This window comes from Pseudocercospora fijiensis, assembly GCF_000340215.1.
Source record: "Pseudocercospora fijiensis CIRAD86 unplaced genomic scaffold MYCFIscaffold_4, whole genome shotgun sequence".
In the NCBI taxonomy this organism is placed as follows: Eukaryota; Fungi; Ascomycota; class Dothideomycetes; order Mycosphaerellales; family Mycosphaerellaceae; genus Pseudocercospora; species Pseudocercospora fijiensis.
Window position 1 is genome coordinate 1,631,467 of NW_006921535.1, and position 18,204 is coordinate 1,649,670.

General features: G+C 49.9%; 7 protein-coding genes across 7 annotated transcripts; 3 read left to right on the forward strand and 4 right to left on the reverse strand.

Annotated features, from left to right (window-relative positions):
* Window positions 1-285: 285 nt before the first annotated feature.
* Window positions 286-3,682, reverse strand: MYCFIDRAFT_188103 (glycoside hydrolase family 115 protein; the record flags this gene model as incomplete). Its single annotated transcript, XM_007928066.1, has 4 exons — window positions 286-2,001; window positions 2,062-3,080; window positions 3,166-3,181; window positions 3,680-3,682. The coding sequence occupies 4 exons, from the start codon at window positions 3,680-3,682 to the stop codon at window positions 286-288; spliced, it is 2,754 nt and encodes a 917-aa protein (XP_007926257.1).
* An 812-nt stretch (window positions 3,683-4,494) lies between these two features.
* On the reverse strand, window positions 4,495-5,268 carry MYCFIDRAFT_196305 (uncharacterized protein; the record flags this gene model as incomplete). Its single annotated transcript, XM_007928067.1, has 2 exons — window positions 4,495-4,731; window positions 5,167-5,268. The coding sequence occupies 2 exons, from the start codon at window positions 5,266-5,268 to the stop codon at window positions 4,495-4,497; spliced, it is 339 nt and encodes a 112-aa protein (XP_007926258.1).
* Window positions 5,269-5,794: 526 nt separating this feature from the next.
* On the forward strand, window positions 5,795-6,643 carry MYCFIDRAFT_211178 (uncharacterized protein). The gene is made up of 2 exons (XM_007928068.1): window positions 5,795-5,870; window positions 5,925-6,643. The coding sequence occupies exons 1-2, from the start codon at window positions 5,824-5,826 to the stop codon at window positions 6,133-6,135; spliced, it is 258 nt and encodes an 85-aa protein (XP_007926259.1). The 5' UTR covers window positions 5,795-5,823; the 3' UTR covers window positions 6,136-6,643.
* A 1,325-nt stretch (window positions 6,644-7,968) lies between these two features.
* MYCFIDRAFT_80455 (uncharacterized protein) lies at window positions 7,969-8,979 on the reverse strand (the record flags this gene model as incomplete). Its single annotated transcript, XM_007927796.1, has 1 exon — window positions 7,969-8,979. The coding sequence occupies one exon, from the start codon at window positions 8,977-8,979 to the stop codon at window positions 7,969-7,971; it is 1,011 nt and encodes a 336-aa protein (XP_007925987.1).
* A 553-nt stretch (window positions 8,980-9,532) lies between these two features.
* MYCFIDRAFT_80456 (uncharacterized protein) lies at window positions 9,533-11,794 on the reverse strand (the record flags this gene model as incomplete). Its single annotated transcript, XM_007927797.1, has 1 exon — window positions 9,533-11,794. The coding sequence occupies one exon, from the start codon at window positions 11,792-11,794 to the stop codon at window positions 9,533-9,535; it is 2,262 nt and encodes a 753-aa protein (XP_007925988.1).
* Window positions 11,795-11,996: 202 nt separating this feature from the next.
* Window positions 11,997-12,785, forward strand: MYCFIDRAFT_36559 (uncharacterized protein; the record flags this gene model as incomplete). Its single annotated transcript, XM_007927572.1, has 2 exons — window positions 11,997-12,086; window positions 12,135-12,785. The coding sequence occupies 2 exons, from the start codon at window positions 11,997-11,999 to the stop codon at window positions 12,783-12,785; spliced, it is 741 nt and encodes a 246-aa protein (XP_007925763.1).
* A 495-nt stretch (window positions 12,786-13,280) lies between these two features.
* Window positions 13,281-14,354, forward strand: MYCFIDRAFT_136061 (uncharacterized protein; the record flags this gene model as incomplete). The annotated part of the gene is made up of 1 exon (XM_007928069.1): window positions 13,281-14,354. A coding segment is annotated over one exon (1,074 nt), but the record flags the coding sequence as incomplete, so codon positions are not given.
* Between the last annotated feature and the right edge of the window lie 3,850 nt (window positions 14,355-18,204).

Below are 18,204 nucleotides of genomic sequence, written 5' to 3' on the forward strand. Positions count from 1 at the left end.
CCTGCTAGTACAAGCAAGCAAGCGAGGCGCAGTCGACGTAGTAAGCCGAACCCGAAATCATGGCGAGAGGCAGAGGCAGCGCACGGCGCCAAACAAGCTTGAAGCCAGGTGTGCAAGGAGTAGGAGCTAGTGTCCGTGCACAGACCACTCGCTTAATACTATAGTGCTACATACAACACAATCACCTACGCCAGAAAATTGACGGGCGCTCCAAAACTTGTGCATTGCTGGAAATAGAAAGCCTTGCATACACTATACACCCATGCTTGAACCAACGACAGATGCTCAGGCAATCCTGTAGCTCTCCGGCGGTCCCAGATAACTTGGCTGGATCCCTCCCAGATCAATCCAAGCAGTATTGAACACGACTCCCGGTTCAAGCGCCCAAAGCTTGAGCGAATGCTCTCCAGCACCGCTGTACGAGAATTTCGTCGTCGATTTCCACGCATGGTCCACCACAGCTTGAGCCCATCCCACGGGCTTAGCACCTTTTGGCTGATCAACCACATGCTGAACAGTCTTGACATCTTGCTCATCGAGCTGAATCGCATAGCGCAGAGGTCGCGCGGGATCAATGTTGAGAGAAGACGTGGTTACAATTGTGATGTTGACAACAGATCCCGGTGTGGAGTTGGAGAATGTGAAGAGCTTGTAGGATAGTTGTGGTCCGGTTCCTGTGGTTTGCGAGTCTGCTGTGACTGGGAAAAGGGTGATGCCAGAGAGTGTGCGACTTACACCTGGCAATATCTCGTAGTGCACGTCGCTGTTGTTGGTTGTTTCGCTGTAGTGTTCTAGCTCGATTGAAATATAGCCCGAGGATTCTACGAAGCCATTTTGGAATGATTCTGGAACCCGAGTATGGGTGAAAGGAAGCAGAAGTTGTGGCATCGGATATTGTGTTCCGTGCTGCGTCTGCGAGAGGTATTGAGAGGCGTTGTTCTGAGCAGAAGAGATCTTCAGCAGCACAAAGCCACTGCCTTCGGGACATGCATCCCAGTCGAATGTGACCCATAACCGAGAGTCTGCTGCGCCATCCCTAGTGAGGCGGCCAGATGTTGTCGAGATGTGAACGAAGCTCGCGTTCGAGGTGATATTCCAATCGACATCATTAGTACCGACGCTGTACACATCGATCCACTGATAGCCAACACCATATGGGTCAAAAGGTGACATCGTGAGCGTATTCGAAGAAAGCGTATGCCACTTGTCATCACCCGGCACGCTCGCGTTGCTGCCCTGTATCGAAACGGCCATGTCGCCAACCAAGCTGCGTTCGGATGGCATGATATACTGGAGAGCTGGCAAGGCTTGCCGCATCGGTTGCTGCCAGTACTCGTAGCCGATGTGCGGCTGGTCCATCATGTGGTTCCATTTCCCATTCAATTGACCATTGTATTGTTCTGTGAGCTTGCGATCCTCTAAGAATTGGTTCTGAACATGTTTCGCAACGCTGTTGGCCACGGTGCGGCCTTGCTGGGCATACAGTCTATTCTTCGCCGTTGAGATCATGATGTCGTGGAAGACGTAGCCAGCAGCAACAGGGTGATATATCATCTCAAAAAATGAAGCCTGAGCCTCAACCGGTAACGAGTCCATAATGGCTTTAGCTGAAGTCTGCATTTCCTTCCATTGCTGTAAGACACTCTCGGCTTCGTTGTAGTTCAAGACGCTGTAGATGCTTGGGTCGACCACCTCGTACTTCCGACGCCCTGCAGCCATAGAGTAATTGGTCATAAGTTGTGCGGTACTCTGGGCCACATCCTGACCGAATTCCCGTGCAGCCCACAACTCAAGCCATTTCGGCACACTATTCTTGTCCCACAAGCTTATATTGTAGGCCAGATCGAAGAAGTGACTGATGGGAAGCTCGAGCGGCTTGAGATCGCCGACATTCACGATCCAGATACGCCGAGCCTGGCGCTCGTAAGCAAGATGCATTTGCTCCCATGTCTTCTGAAGCTGTATGGTATTGATCCATTTGTAGGCTCGAGGAGCGCCGACCTAGATAGCAAACAGCATGATCAGCTGAATCTTTTGCTAGGAAGCTCTTCACAGACTTACAGAGTCAAAGTGATAGTACACGCCTGCACCACCTGATCTGCCGGTCTCGTTCTGTAATGGGAGTCGTCGATTGTTACCCCAATTGTCATCCGCCCAAAGCAAGGTGATCCAGTCGGGCACTGTCATGCCGTCCTCGTAGTATCCTTGCACTTCATTGTACAAGCACCACACTTGTGGGACAATGTCAGGATTTTGAACGGAATCATTGCCCCATATCCTTGCCAGGATCTCCGTCTGAGCAGCGACAACATTTTCCAATACTGCAATCTCGTTATCCGCGGTCAACGCAGTGTCTCCATAGCCTCGCATGCCCATGGTAATGATCCCTTCATATGGTTTGGAGCGTTCGGCACCTTCGACAAAGAATGGATAGATCGATTCGTTATTCGTGTTCCACTGCCAGGGCCCATGTCCAAACACCCCCCATTCTTTCGTAGCACGCATCATCGGCTCGGTATGACTAGTGCCCATAACAATGCCGTATTCGTCTGCCAAAGCCTGGTTGCGTGGATCGTCCACATTGAACATGCTATCCCATTGTGCTGGCCAAAGGTAATTTGCTCTTAGCCTAAGAAGAAGCTCAAAGACCGAGTGGTAGAAGTCGGCGCCATAGCCAGGGCCATATTCTCCTCGGGAATATTTGGCATCGATGTAGCCAGTAAGTGCCGGAGCTTCATCGTTCAGAAAGAAGCCGCGATACTTCACAGATGGCGAAGTCTGGACGACGGTGACATCACTCGCATATATTGCATCGTGCTTCTGAGGCAGAGAATCTGCGAACCAGTACCAGGGTGACACACCTATCTGCTCTGAAATGCTGTAAAGGCCATAGATGGTACCTCTCCGGTCCGATCCAGCAACGACCAGTGCTTGAGTAACTCCAGGCATTGGATCAGAAGCAATCGTCGAAGTGTAGGCTTCCCAGGTGCCATTGATGACGGAGACGTCGATTTTGCCTTCCTTTGCGAGCTGATCGATAATTGAAGAGTAACCAATTGTTCCAGCGATGATTGTGCCGCCTGCGACTCCCCCGCTGCTTGAGACACCGAATGATCTCCCAGTGATGTTGTATATCAGACTGGCATTGAGATTTGGAGTGGATGCTGTTCCATTCAGAAGGCTGCTCGTACCGTTCGTTCCAGTGACACGGCCAAAGTCAATCGCAAGGTCGTCCACAACTCGCAGTACAGCTGGCCAGTCCGTTCTGTCCGCCACGATTTGAACAGACGACCGATTGGCCGCAAGTGAGTAGCCATTGCCGTCGAAATTGATGCTGGACTTCTGACCTATGGCTGCTGCACCAGTAGCAAGGGCTATAGCGGCAAAAGAAAGAAGACCGACCATCTTGAAACGTGCCTGCACCGGCTAGATGGCACGCGAACTTACATCAACGAAAGGAGCCTGTCTCTGCGACACTGTATATGTTAAGGGTAAAGGACTGGCATGCCAATTCCGGCTAAACAGAAGTCTAAAGAGGTCGCTACAACTACCGTAGAAACTCGTGGCCTAGCCCATGGGCTAATTAGACCTTCGTATACAGCGTGTTGTATTCCAGAGTGGGCCTATTAGCCAGGGGTGGGCTTAGTAACCAGTGAGAACCTTGTTTGACCACCCACACCATTGAATTGTTGAATGCTGTAGATGATATCGACCCACCATACGTATATAGTAATAAATACTGTTTCTACACCAAAATACCGTGTCTCATTAGTATCTACAGAAACATCATAGAAGGGTGGGCTTACCACTGAATCGAAAAGGGGTGGGCTAGGTCACGAGTTTCTACGGTAAGCCAGGGCATTGCTAAGACAAGCATCGTCGTGTGTAGCAGCAGGGAAAGATCGACAACTGCACAAAGAACTTGGCTGATATACTCGCTGCGGAGTGTGCCGTACAAGATGCGGCCAAATGTGACTCGATGGAAAAAGATGACTTTGCAGAAGGGATGGAGAGGAAGCGGGAAGTTGGGTGCGGCGACGGAGAAGGACCGGAATGCTTGGCACCAGCGCGCCTTTGGCCGAGTGCCAGGGATGCAAGAGTATGGGAAGGTCTCTCTTGAGCGCCGGACAGTGAAGTTCTCATTTCATTCATGCAAAGCAGCAGAATTACGTAGAATCTTGAAAGAGGCTCATCGTGTTCTGGTGTCAAGCGATTACGCTGCCGCCGCGTCACAGCCTCCATATCTCAGCGTGCTTGTGCCGGAGACATCGTGTCAGACTCCTGTACTGCTGCATGCTTCCAGCATACAGAACTGACGAGTCGCTCCTGGCCTTGCAGCTTTTCCTGGAGGTATTTTACGTCGCCACTTATCCATCCTGGCTCTCACCGTTGCGGTCACCGCCTTAATGACCGAGAATAAAAGTCGAGGCTCTCTGCGGTGTTTTCGGACGGCTTGTAAACTATGCTTATCAGCTTTGCAAAACGCAAGCGAGTTCAAAGTGGCACATACTGTAAGACCCGATTGAACAAATCATGCTTCTTCTCCCAGTGCTCGGCCGTCAACAAGGTCGCGGCGTTCCTCTTGAGCCATGCGGCGTTCCTCTTCAGCGTTGCGGCGTTCTTCTCCAGATAAACGACGTTGCTCTTCACCCGGGCGGGCCCGCATCTGGGCGATTGGTTGTTGTATTTGCGCAGCCTGGAATAGGTCCTCGAGCCTTCGTGCTCTACGCTCTTGAGCAGCTCTCAGTTCATTTGAACGCTCCAGATCGTCATAGTCATGAATGTACTCCACGTGGCGCCCATAGCGCGCTCTAACATCAGGCAGTGGGTGCTCGTTCTCAGTCTCTTGATGCAAAAGGGTTTCGCTCTGCTGGCGGGGATACAACCGGCTGGTCCGGAAGGCAGCGACCCTCTCCATAAAATGAAGATTGCGATCCATCATCACAGCGTTCCGGGTAGGCAAAGTGCCGAGCGCAAGTTGCGCAAATGAAGAAGCACGACACAGCACTGCTCGACAATTCGGGCATGTTGTAGACGAGCTTAGCCAGTGCTTTAGACACGCGCGACAGAAAATATGGTTGCAGCTGGTGGTGAAGGAAGACTCGATCTCCTAAGGAATCATATCAGCTCAAATCGTGACCAAATGGACATGGCGGAGATACTCACCTCGTAGCAGATAGGACACTCGTCCGAAACGGAAGTCGAGCCAGGTGCGGCAGGATGTGGCTCGAGCTGTGCCAGGAGTTCATCGCGCGTGGGTAGCGCCATTTCATCGATGGAAGCGGTGCTGGTGGATATACGCTGGCAATTCTGTGCTGGAATTGGACTGGAAAAGTGCTGCGTTTTATAGAGCGGGAAATAGGAGCTTGGACCAACCCCAACGTACACATTCACATGCAAACCCGCAGTCGCAATTGTTGAATTTTTTCACGAGCATGGGAGGTCTTACCGTAGTGATACGCTTTCGACAGTAAATGTCTGTCCCGCCTGGGCAGCAGATGGCCTCAGACCAATGTATGGTCGCGTCCGATGTGCGCTGTAGATAATGGGCCACAGACCGTCATGGACTCGAAGCGGAGATAGTCGTTAATAGACCATCGCAGCGCGCAGGGCCGATGGAGTCAGAGGGTAGCCGGGTAACACACGTAAGGTGTGAGACAGCAGAGGAAGCGCGTGAAGTCGGAGAAGACGCTCTGGGACGGCCGCGACGGATTGTCATTGTCTTGGCGCTCGCATCATTTTAGCCGGCGCAGGACTTTCTTCAAGAATCTCGTATCGATTCGTAACACAGAGCATTTGTATCCACGAATCACGGCAATTACAATGGCGCAGGGCCAGATCAAGAAAGCGAAGGCGCCAGCGCCGAAGAAGTATGCAAAGGACCATGGATGGAAGGAGAACGTCACGTTCTAACAGTTTCACAGCACGAACCGCAAGCAGACCGGCGCACGAGTGATCAAGCCAAAGAAAGCATCTGCCCTGAAGAAAGAGCAGTTCAAGAAGAAGCACTCGGCTGGCCTGATAGCCGCAACGGAGCAGTCTCTCGCTGGCAAAGCAGGCCATCTAGAAATCCTGCGTGGAGGAAAGAAGGACAAGAAGGCTGAGAAAACGGCAACTGGTCAGGCGAAGAAATGAACAACCCGACTTGATGCGAAAACGGTCAGTCGGCGCATGAGCGCTGTCGTGAACTGTTTACAACAACTCGATGCTTGACGGCCTGCGCTGCCTAAGTAAAGCCATCCTTCGACAGCGCCGAGCAATCTTGACTCGCAATGGACATTCGCCCCACAACGACTGCAGAAAAAGAGACAGCATTTGTCAAAATCCATCGGTGATGCGGAGAACAGCAGCAAAGCAGTAAGAGAAGAGTCTTGGAGGACGTTTGGAGGTTACAGCTAGAGAAGGCAATCGATGCCGAGCAGGAGGATGGAAATGTGCGCAGAGGAGATGGCAGAAATGGAGTTCAAGGCCCATTGAGCAGATCGAACGTATGGCTGCGAACAGCACTCAGATTAAGCGATGTGAGCACAATGTTCTTTGTTCTGTCGAGGAATGTGTTACCTCCGCAACGCACGCGATACGCCAAGAGTTCGGGCAAGGCAAACCACGACTCCAGCTACGAGCAGTATTTTGCAGAGGCAGTAAAATGCCTGTCACTCGAAGCTCAAAAAGGGTGCGCAAGACTTTGTCTTCGCTTGCGAAGCACCCAAGCAGTTCCACTCCCGTCTCAAGAACCAAGCCAGAAGTCGCCAAACATGGCAATGAGAGCTCTATCCACGTCTCCATCGACCAGCCTCCGGAATCACCCAGACCGGCACCAGCAGAACCAGCTGTCATCGCATATCCCTCATTGCCACAACTAGTTCAGCCAGAGCCAATTCATCCTCGGACAGCGAGTCTCAATGTCGCTGACGACCGACCGCCTTCGCACCCATACCTCGCACCACCTCGCGAAGAAAGTCCTTGTCGCACGACGTCAGGCCTGTTCGTCTCGGACCTAGACATCAATTCCTTGCAGCCTCGTAGCACGCCAGCATTCACATCCTCGCCAAGCCTCTTCGCGACATCCGGCACACCATCTCCAGGCCCCAAATTACCCTCCATCTTCGGACAATATCCGGCACCAGTCTCGGCCATTCCTCGACCGCCTCGAAATCATGCTCCATCACCAGCTTTGCCGCGACGCCTCACCTCCTCGCCACTCGGCAGAAGAAGTCCAATTCTGCGCGCGGTTTCTCCAGCCATGAACGGCGTGACATTCGCAGAAGATCGTGCCCTTCCTCAAAACATCGAGCTTGCTTATTTCGCAGGGTTGGTGCCATGTGCAGCCTCAAGCCTAGCCCCTAAAGAGTTCACCTTGATACTCGTATTTAACGACTACAGTCTGCAACCGAAGAAAATCGACGGGATACCGGTCATGTTCTACACAGGCTTAGTGCGGACATTGGCAGATTGGTGCGTGCCCTGGTACAAAGGAGACCACATCTCAAATTGGAACGATACAATCATGCCGTCTTTACGAACAGATCCCGATGCTTTCAGGGCGCGTGGTGGTTGGGAACGTTGGCTAGGAAGAGCTTGCGGAAATGTGAAGATTGGGAGGGACGGGAAGAATGTGCCTAATGATTGATATGATATCTCCTATTAATTGTATGATTACACAGTCATGAGTCATTTCAGTACGTGCTGTGAACGCCGCTCGAATTAGATTCGCGTTTGCCGCCTGATGCATCTGATTCGGAAGTGTCCTCGCCGTCTGAGATATCAGATCTCAAATATGGAGCACCATATGCCGCTAGACTCCTTGTCAGAATCCCATCCCAGAATACCCAACTCAAGTCGTCTGGAACTTCAGTCAGCGTCAACTTCGACCGCAAATGTGGGACACAATGCCATACCTTGCTCCATCGACAATCTCGGATACGTACCTAGACTCAGGTCACGCAGAAAGATCCCCGAGCAGAGACCTCACTCCCTCTGACCACCCTGACCCTCACCATACTTCAAATCCTCCATCTTCTTCGCGAACTCAGCCTTGCTCTTCTCAAACTGAATATTCGAAGCCTCCATGTCCAACCCCAAAACCCTAGCCTTATCCCCCTCAAGATCCGCAATCTTCTTCTTGATCGCGATATCCTGCAGCTCATACTTGAACTTCAACTGCTGACGCTCATACTCCAAGGCTGGCTTGCTGATTGCGCGCTTGAGTTTCGAGGTGAAATCTTCGAAGCGGACGCGTTTGGTGGCGCGGTTTTCGACACGTTCTTTGCGGGATTTTGGTGCTTCTGTGGATGGATTGTACTCGTCGTCTTCGGCTGGATCTTCGGGCTCAAGGGAGTTGTCGTCGGCGTCGGAGTCTAGGTCGATGGGTTGTTCTTGTTTGATGCCTTTGCCGAGCTGAGATGGCCAGAGGCCTGGAGCTGGACGCTTGAGATTGTTGGTTGGGACTGGTGGTGGACCCATCAAGGATGGGCTCGAAGAGGTCTGCTTGAAGATGGAGTTTGAAGGTAGTCCGTGAGGCTGAGCTGCTCTCGACGCGGATGGAACAGTACAGGCACTGTCATATGATGGCGGCGGCTCAGTGAAGGTCGATCGCGGGAGTGGTGACTTCTCAGCTGAGGCAGACTTCTCAACCGGTGCTGGTGCTGGCTTTTCGACTGGGTCTTGTGGCTCTGGAAACTTTTTGGCGACCTTCGGATACTGTATCCTCAGCGCGCGAATGACATCGTTCCTCTTCTTCACTTCAGTAGTCTTTCTCATCTCCCCGATCTTCTTGACTAGGATATCATGCTCTTGCGAGAGCTCCTTCCAGGTCGCGTCATTGGCGTCTCGAATTTTGACCGGCTTGTACGGCTTCGGCATCATGTGCAAATCGCCGCTGATTGCGGAAGTTACGATGTTGCGAATGCGACAGCGAATCATCGAGCATTGTGCTGATAGTGCCTTCTGCTCGGCCTCGGTCTTCTCTGATTGATCCATATCGAACGATTGCTTGGAGACAAGCCGAGTGTAAGAGATATCAAGGTGAATGAAGCGGAGCGTGATTAGCGCCGGATCTTGAAGATGTAATGGAAGAAGGTTGGAAGGATGGTGCAGTGGAAGAGTGAAGCTGTCGAGAGATCTGTATGCGAACATGTTCCAAGAAATAAGTGAGGAAGACTGATTTCTTTGAGACACCGTCGCCTGTGATGTCAAAGCTTTGCACATCCATATGAAGCCTATGATCAGTCAATTTGAGTGGGCAGCGGCGCCAAGTCTTAACATCTGACGACCACGGAAGTGAGGTTGGTGATATGTATCAGAGCGAGTGATTGCAAAGCGGATCAAAATCGTCATATGACGCCTGCATTGTGATTTAGACGGCTTCCAATTTGCTGTCAAGGAAAGAGCGTCATAGTGGTTCCTCACGCCGTTATGGCTCAAGGGCACTCTGGCGCGAGAGGCTCTACAGTCGCATTTATTTGGTGAAGGCTGTGGAAGCATCCAGATCTGAATTAGCAGCAACACAGCGAGTTACCTGAGAGAGCCACTTTCAATCGCTCTCCCCTTCTTCCTCTTCTCCTTCATCATCGTCCTCGAGCTCACCATCAACCATCTCGTCGGCTTCGTCTTCGTCTTCGTCCGATGCTTCTTCATCTTCATCACCCTCGAACTCTTCCTCTGCAGCTCCCTTGGCATCTTTTTCTTTTTGCCTTCTGCGCTCTTCTTCCTTCCTACCTTCTTCCACGATCCGAGCTTTTTCGTCTCTTGATTTGCGCTGACCCACAACATACGCACCCAATGGCGTTTTCTCCCAAGTCACGTCATCCAGGAAACTCTCGACACCCTTCCGATCATTCGGAGCAAAGTCGACCTTAGCTCTGCGCTCTTCGATCCACCTCGAGTTCGCTTCGAGCTTTTGCACCAGTAGTTGCATCATGCCATTGATCTTCTGATTCTTGTTGCCTGCCTTAGCCTTACTACGCGCGTTAGCCTCTTTCAGCCATCTTCGAAGCATGACTGTGACAGGTAGTGCGAGCTCTGGGAAGGCGATGTTCTTAGCCCACATCACGAAAAATTCCGAAAGCAACTCCTGGACTTGCTCAGCTACACCATCTTGATATGTCCTTGTGCGCAAATACGGCTTTGGAGTACGAATGGTGGTGTTGAAATCGAGCGGCTTCAGAGTGCTAGGCTTAGGAGGCTTGCGCATTTCAGCGCTCGCCAGAACTTCGTAGAGAGGTGCTGCGAGCGGGATATACGTGCCAGTGGCCAAGCTGACTCGAAGCAGAGAATGAACCAGCTGGAATCGCAGAGGGAAGTATGTTGCTGTTGGAATCAATCGTAGAGCACCAAGTGTGACTTGTACCAGGGGATAGATCAGTGGCTGAAGTGTTGAGGAAGAGTCCGTGCAGTGCGCTGCAAGCACTCTGCCCCAGAAGTCGAGACTATGCACGAACTGCCAATTGTAGACGGTCTTGTAGCTCTCCTTGGCATTGTTGGTAATGCTACTCCGCAAATGCATGGCCAAACTTCGGATGAAGTTGAAAGCCGTCGTGTACGCCACGCCTCCTTCTGTTCCCGCGAGTCCCCAAAGCTCGGCAGCGGAGTTCTTCATCAGGTTCACACCAGGCATAGTGTGGACGGAAGTGTTGCGCGCACCTTTCACAAGAGCCTGGTACGTAGCCTTGAGCACTCCTTCTCGAATGCCAGGATCGCTGATGACGACCAGTCTTCGCATAACGAGAAATGCGGCTATTCTGGTGCTCTCGGTGTTGGAGTAGGTCGACCAGACTTCGGTGACAGGTTTCGCCACGTCTCGGACAAGCTTTTTGAACGACAACAGGTAGGGCAAAAGTGGTAGGAGAGACGACAACGTCAATCGTAAGGTGGCAGCATCCGTTAGGTTGTTCAAAAGATGTGTGATCCCTGCCACATGCGAGCGAAGAATGGGGGTCAAAGTCTTGAACTTCTTCGAATCTGTTGCGACCTGTGCTCTGCCGTTTTTCTTCTCCGATGTTGGTAAATGGTGTTGAAAAATGCTCGGGATCTCCTTGAGCGCAGTGGTGAGGAGTTCATGGTAGACGTCTGGATCAGACACAGAATATTTGAAGTCTTTTTCTTCCGCGTCTGCATTTTGCACTGCAGAGCGGAAAGCGATTGTAGTCTCCTTTGCAGCTCGAAGCGAATGCTGCTCGACCAGCGCTTTCCTCCACTTCTTTACTGTCGCCAAACCCAGCTCGTTGCCCATCTCTTCTTCAGACTCGTCACCCTTTCTCTTCTTGCGCTTCGGTTCATCATATTCCTCTTCGCTCAGCTGCAAGGCATCAAGATCGTTGAACACTTCCGGCTCGTCCTTCTGCAGCAATTTGTGGAATTCTGGGTCTTTTTTCGCGAGCGCATCCAGTTGTTCCTTGAAATCTCCTTCGTCGCTTTCTGAGTCTGACCCATCGTCACTGGCACCAGGTACAGCTTCATGCACCAAGGAGTCGTCCGAGTCCGACGCATCAGTCTCTTCTTCCTCGTCCCGCTTTCTCTTGCTTCCCTTCTTCTTGGGTAGCTCTGGCACTTCGAAGCCGCCCTGAAAGAAGTCGTCCACGCTCATGTCCTTGAATGCCTCATCTGCAGCTTTCTTGCTGCTGGTCTTGGGCTTGACCTCCTCTCCTGGCTCTCTGCCATTTTCTTCCGCCTTCCTAGCCTTTTTTCTCGCCTTGAGCTGCTGTTTCTGCTTGACTTTCTTGATCGAGTTGCGGTGGTCCAGCACACCTTTCAGCTTGTTCTTCTCGAACTTCTTGGTCGCCTTGCTCTGCGCCATCTTTGCGAACAGTTAGTGCGTTATTAAAGACCGAAAGTGTACACATGCAGAATATCTCAACAACCTCCAGGTGAAGGTCTCGAAATTTTGGCGAGCATCGGCATCTGCTGCCAGAAGCGCCGACTTCTCCGCCAAGCAAAAAGAGCCTCACAGCGCAGCAACGAAACAAAGCATCTGCCTGTATCTTTGACAGGACCGGATCATGTATGCGCGACAGCAACTGGCCTATGCGCCGACTCCTCACAGCTATACGCCGTCTAGCAACCTCACGGCAACTGTCAACCTCGATGCCGTTCGTAGCCCTGTACTGCATTCGTGAAGCCTGCTAAGACCGTTCCAGGAAGTCCAGCTAGCCGATACTGCCGCCGAACGAGACCTGTACGAATCTTTGGCCGAGCTATACAGCATCATAATCACTTTAGATGCACTGGAGAAGGCGTATCTGAGGGACAGCATTCAGGAGAGCGAGTACACAGAGACCTGTGATCGTCTCCTCCGCCAGTACAAGAGCACCCTTGCTGCGGAAAGCGTACAGGCAGCTTTTGGAGATTTGGAGCGCTTCAAAAGCGAGTGGAACCTCGAAGTGCCCAAGGCTACCGAGAGGCTGCGCATTGGACTGCCTGCCACTATCGAGACTGTGCCTACGCGGAATACCTCTCAACGCGCATCCAATTCTCACGCACAGAGCACCGCACCCAGCGCAGCCAACGCCTCTGCTATTGTGTCTGCCTCTGAGAATTTCATCACTCTTTTCGATGCAGTACGCATGAACATCCTGTCCAAAGACACCTTGCATCCGATCCTGGTCGATACCATCCAGGCGGTAAACAAAGTCACGGACCGCGATTTTGAGAACAAGGGCAAGATCGTGCATTGGCTCATTACCTTGAACCAAATGCGTGCTGCCGAAGAGTTGAGCCCAGAGCAAGCCAGAGACCTGCAGTTTGACCTTAATGCCGCCTACGAGGGCTTCAAGGCCACTCTGGAATGATTTCAGAGCACGACCTTTCACGCGCTTGATCTCAAATTGCTTTGCATGAAGCCGTCCGTTCGACGCTCGTGCAAGTTCGCATATAGACCTGCATCTTTGACACATGCATTGTGTATGTGGTTGCTTCCTGCAGTTCTGCCCAACTCCATGAACTAGATAAAGATCGGGTCTAGATCGTCGGAACGAGGTTGTTTTGGCCCGTGCGCCTTTGCATTAGAGAAATCTCCTGCGCATTTGGCACATTTCGGCCGACTGTGCTGGTGCTAGGTACTTGCGCCGCAGGCACCGCATGCACTGCGCAACGAAACAGATCTAATACAGGCGGCCGTAATGGATCATAATGCAGATACCCTTGGTCCCGCCAAAGGACTACTCGGCCTTGGCGAAAGCGAAGAGGACGAACTCGATGGTATGTACGCCGCCTCGCGATCACTTGCAGCGCGGAATCGTCGGATTAGACAGATCATTCGATAGCTGATCGACAACGCAGTGCTCGACCTGCCACAGCTCTACACAAAGCCTTCGGCCAAAACCCTCCTCACAACGCTCGCCGACCTCAGCTCCGAGCCCGTTTCCTGGGAAGCGACGCCAAGGAGCCATACTACTCATGGTTCTGGTACCTCCACACCCTATCGCAAGAAGAAAAAAGTAAAGAGCGAAGGATTACCTGGCTACTTGACAAAAATCGTCTCCTCGCCCCTCGCCTGGATTGAGGATGATGTTGCAAAGGAGCGCATATGGGAAGCTGCATCGCAGAGACTGGGTGAGCGCAGTGGCAGAACCGCCATGGGTGCGATAAAGAGGACCTTCGTCATCCCGCTCCAACCACTCCAGGACCGTAGCATCGGGAGGCATTCGCCGAATGAAACAGATCCACATGTGCTCTGTCCCGATCCGTACCTGGACCTGACTCTTCATGAACCAGCGCTGACGGGTGACTCTCTGGGTCTAAAGACGTGGGCATCGTCATATTTGCTCGCAAAACGGATGACGCTTTTGCACACCTCACTTCCACCCCTACCGATAGATGCAACGGTCCTAGAGCTTGGATCTGGCACCGGACTAGTAGGTCTTGCTGCTGCTGCAATACTCTCTCGTCACGTATTACTCACGGACCTTCCTGATATTGTTCCAAATCTGGAACGCAATGCAGAAGTCAACGCTGGCTTACTGCGTACACATGGAGGACGGGCCACGTGCTGCGTTTTGGACTGGAATCAGCCTCAAACCCTCCTCCTGGACGATAATAATGCCGGCAAGGACTACGAAGCACAAGCCTTTTCCCTGATAGTGGCAGCGGATCCTCTGTACAGCTCTGATCATGCTCGCCTGCTTGTGAACGCCATACAATATCACCTGAGCAGCCAGTGGCAAGCCAGAGTCGTCATCGAGCTGCCACTACGTGATGCGTATGCTAGTGAACGCAATGACTTTCGAGCGCGCATGAACGCGATAGGACTCCACATCGTTGATGAAGGTGAGGAGATTGGCTACGATGACTGGTCGTCACATAACGATGACGAACCACTGGAGGTTTGCTGCTGGTGGGCTGTATGGGCCTGGCGGTGACACCGGAAGTCTTGTAGGTGGTGTTCACAGCGACTTCTCCAGCAAAAATCGTGCCGTCGCGACACGTGTTGAAGCGCAAGATCTTGCTTGTCATCCATGGAAAGGACGATGTCGCATCGCAGGTAGGCAAACAAAAGATCTCATTCACCACCATCCATAGTATCTCCACTATCTCATTGCCACAGTCATACTCGTAGTCAATTACTCGTAGTCAATAAGTTCCCTTGCTCCAACGATCTTCTCTTCCAAGCAAGAACCATTTCTTTCCAACGATGGGACCTTCTGCATCAGCCTTGAAAGAAGACAACGGCGAGCAAGCATCCACTGAGCAAACTTCTCCTCCGCGCAAACAAATTCTCGCAATTGCCGAAAATGGAGAATTGGATTTTGGCAGTCTTTCTCCCACGGAAGACTCCTCCGCGGACGCGCTTGAGTATCCTTCGGCAAGAACTCACGCGATCTTGATTCGAAAACGATCGTGGCTTCCTCGCGATCTCAAAGATGGAGGGGAATCGACAGAACAGCGTGATGGTCGTCGAGGATCTTTCGCGAGGCTTCGAGCAGGTTGGTGGGTGTGAGGCAGGTATCCGTCTACCGTTTGCGAAGAGGCAGGACGGAGAGCGTTACACGAGCGGCACGATGGAATATCAGTGTCACGGCGGCTTTGTTGATCTTGTCGCCACCGACCCCTGCGGGCTTGCATCGACTCTTGTTGATGAGAAACGGATGATTGGCAATTACATTAGGCCATCATCAATCGATCCATGTGAAATTCCTCGTGACGAATCGTGCAATTCCATTCCAGACATCTTATACACGGGTACCGGCAACAGCTACTACGACCACGAACCTGAAGAAGAACGGGTTCCTGCATGTTCACGACGGAGTCACGACAAGGGATTCAAATAGGTATTCTTGTATGTCAGGAAATTTAGCGTACCACTGTTTGCAACAGTGGTTTACTTCCGGAGGGCGTTATCCACTGACTCAGTATAGTTTGCCTAGTAATCGACGGTGCTTTTCCTATTCTAGTACCGTATTAACCTTCTCGGTTATACTTCTAGTTCTAACCTCATCTCTATGCCTCTTTCTTATATATAGATCTAGCTCTTTCTATAATAGCTTAAATAGCACTTTCTAGTTGTTGTTATTATCGCTATGCCGCCGCCGTTTAGGCCTAACTATATACTATATAATATAATCGATATCCGAGAGCAGCTATTTAATATACTATAGGGGTTAACTTTCGAGCCTAAGCGCTTCGAGGTACTAAAGGGCTATATAAGTAACGTATATAAGGAGGCGAAGTCGCAAAGGACGAAGGATAGATTGCAATAGCGGTCGCACTAGTATTGTCGTTATAGGCGCGATTAGTAGCAGAATAGGTCGCCCTCGGAGGGCATTCGTAAGGCTAAATATAATAAAGAGCTATATAATACTGCAATCGTAGTTATCTCGCACTTCCGGAGCAAAGAAGAGGCTAATCTATATAAAATTAGTGTCCGCTATTACCGAGTCGACCCTTCTATAGTAGGTAATAACCTATACTACTATAACCTAAAATATATAGATATTAGGTTAGCTAATAACGCGCTAAGGGTGTTCCTCGAGGAGTTAATAGAATAGCGCAAATTTAACGTCGCTAAGGTACTAGACTTTATTAAAAATAGCCTATTAAAGGACGAGTTTAGTAAGATTAGTAGATAGTATATAAAGGTTAGTACTATCGCCTAGTCGAAGATTAGGCCTAACCTAAAGAAAGTACGTAGTGCTAAGCGAGGAAATGCGACTATTTAGCTAGACGACCTTCCTACCGTGCTTAAAGGCCTTTATAATAATGTAGATAGCAAAGAGCTCTAATACTAGGCGATTTCTAAGAAACTAAAGAGCAAGATAGAGCGCGGTATCGTCTTCTAAACCGACTAGTAGCGAGTATTATTAAATAGCGAGGTAGGAGATGTAAGTGCAGCTATCGTTATTGTTGTTATTAGTAGTGCTATTGCTATAGAAGGTAGGCGTATAACTAAGCTTACGAGCTTGCGTTCTATTATTCTAACTACTAACTTTAAAAATTTAAAACATTACCGACTTATATGCTATATAGTTGTTCTTGCTAGACGCAACTTATAAGACTACCGACCTTAGCTAGAGCCTTTTTACTATATATATTCGTAATAGGTTAGGGTGTTAGTTGCTAGTAGGATATATGCTACTCGAATCTTAGAAAGCTAAGCTAGTAGAAGCCGGACTTCGAGTTATTAAATCGTAGTTACCGCACTAGAAGGCTATTGCAGCTATAACCGACGACTCGGCCTTAGAATAGGCGGCTATCAATCTCTCTTTTAAAGAGCGACCTATACTTATTTATCTCTACTAGCGCTACGTTAAGGAGACCTTCCTTCGCTCGTTTCTAGAAGCCTATTATCCTAAGATTATAAAGCGATTCTACTACGCAATCTACTACGCCCGTAGCGTAGGAGAGGTTACTATCGATATAAATTGGATATAGGAGTAGTTAGGAGAGAAGAAGCCTATAAACTAGCAGAACAAGGTCTAATATATACGCTATAATTAGACTAGCGAGACGTTACAGAAATAGGCTACTTAGGCACGGCTCTATAGTCTATTGTTGCTACAAATAAGGACAACTTCGCCTCTCGAGGGTTACTATTATACTATTAAGTATAACCGCAACAAGCGGAACCTCGTGTTCTATAACCTATATAGTATAATTCTCGAGGTTCTTAAGGTAGACGATAGGCTAGCTTATAAGGCATAACTAGCTAGCTATAGAGTTAGCAAAGGCATACAATATTAGTACTAAAAGGGCCTTCTAAGCTTCGAGTCTCTGCAACTACCGGCCGCTTAAGATCGCCTTCGAGAACAGATAGATATTGCTATTAAATTAGAAGCTAAGGCGGCGCCTATATATAAGGGCATACTGCGTAGTTATAACTATATAACTCCGGCTCGCTGCAACTGCCTCGTATAGTTTTAAACCCGCCTACCTTATTACTATATTCTACGAGACTACCTATTTAATAGACTAGAAATTAGTAAGCTACAATAGCGACGATATATCGAGCTGTTTCTAGGCCTTAACGTTATATTTGCTTACGAATACTAGCGCGTTCTCGACACTTAGTAACTCGTAATCGAAGGTTACGAAGAAGACGCCGTTTCCTTAGTATAAACACCTCAATTAAGAGACCTTCGAGGCTACTTTAAGGAGGCCGTAGAAACACTAAATCTAAAGTACTAGCGGATAAAGGACGACCCTTCTATTAACCCTTCTATAAAGGACTTATTCTATACCTTCTACGTACGGAAGGTAAAGGACTTCTTAGACAGTTGCTATACACTAAATATTAACTAGTTTATCGCTAACCTATAAGAGGTCCTATTTATAGGTAAGACCGAGCGATAGTAGACAACTTAGCTACCTTCTAAACTAGCGATACTAACTCGCCCTCGATTGCTACTAACAACACCGGAAACGCATTATATCTATGCTAATATAACCCTCCGACCGTTACTAAAACGGCGCGTTTAGTCGTTACCTATTCGATAACCTATATTTATATTACCTCTACTAGGCGACCTTACTCCGAGGCTATTTCTGCGCCTTCTACCTCTTCTACTATATATACCGCGCCGCGAGACAATATTAGACATATAGTCCTTATAACCGCTCGATATAGACGACGTTAAAGAGGTAGATTTAATAGGGGATACAATAGTACGAGGTCTACCTACGCTACTAGGCCTTCGCTATTTAACTAACTACTAGTATTAGGGTAAGCTATTATAGGTCTATATACACGGTATTTAAGAGGTTAACGGCTACGCT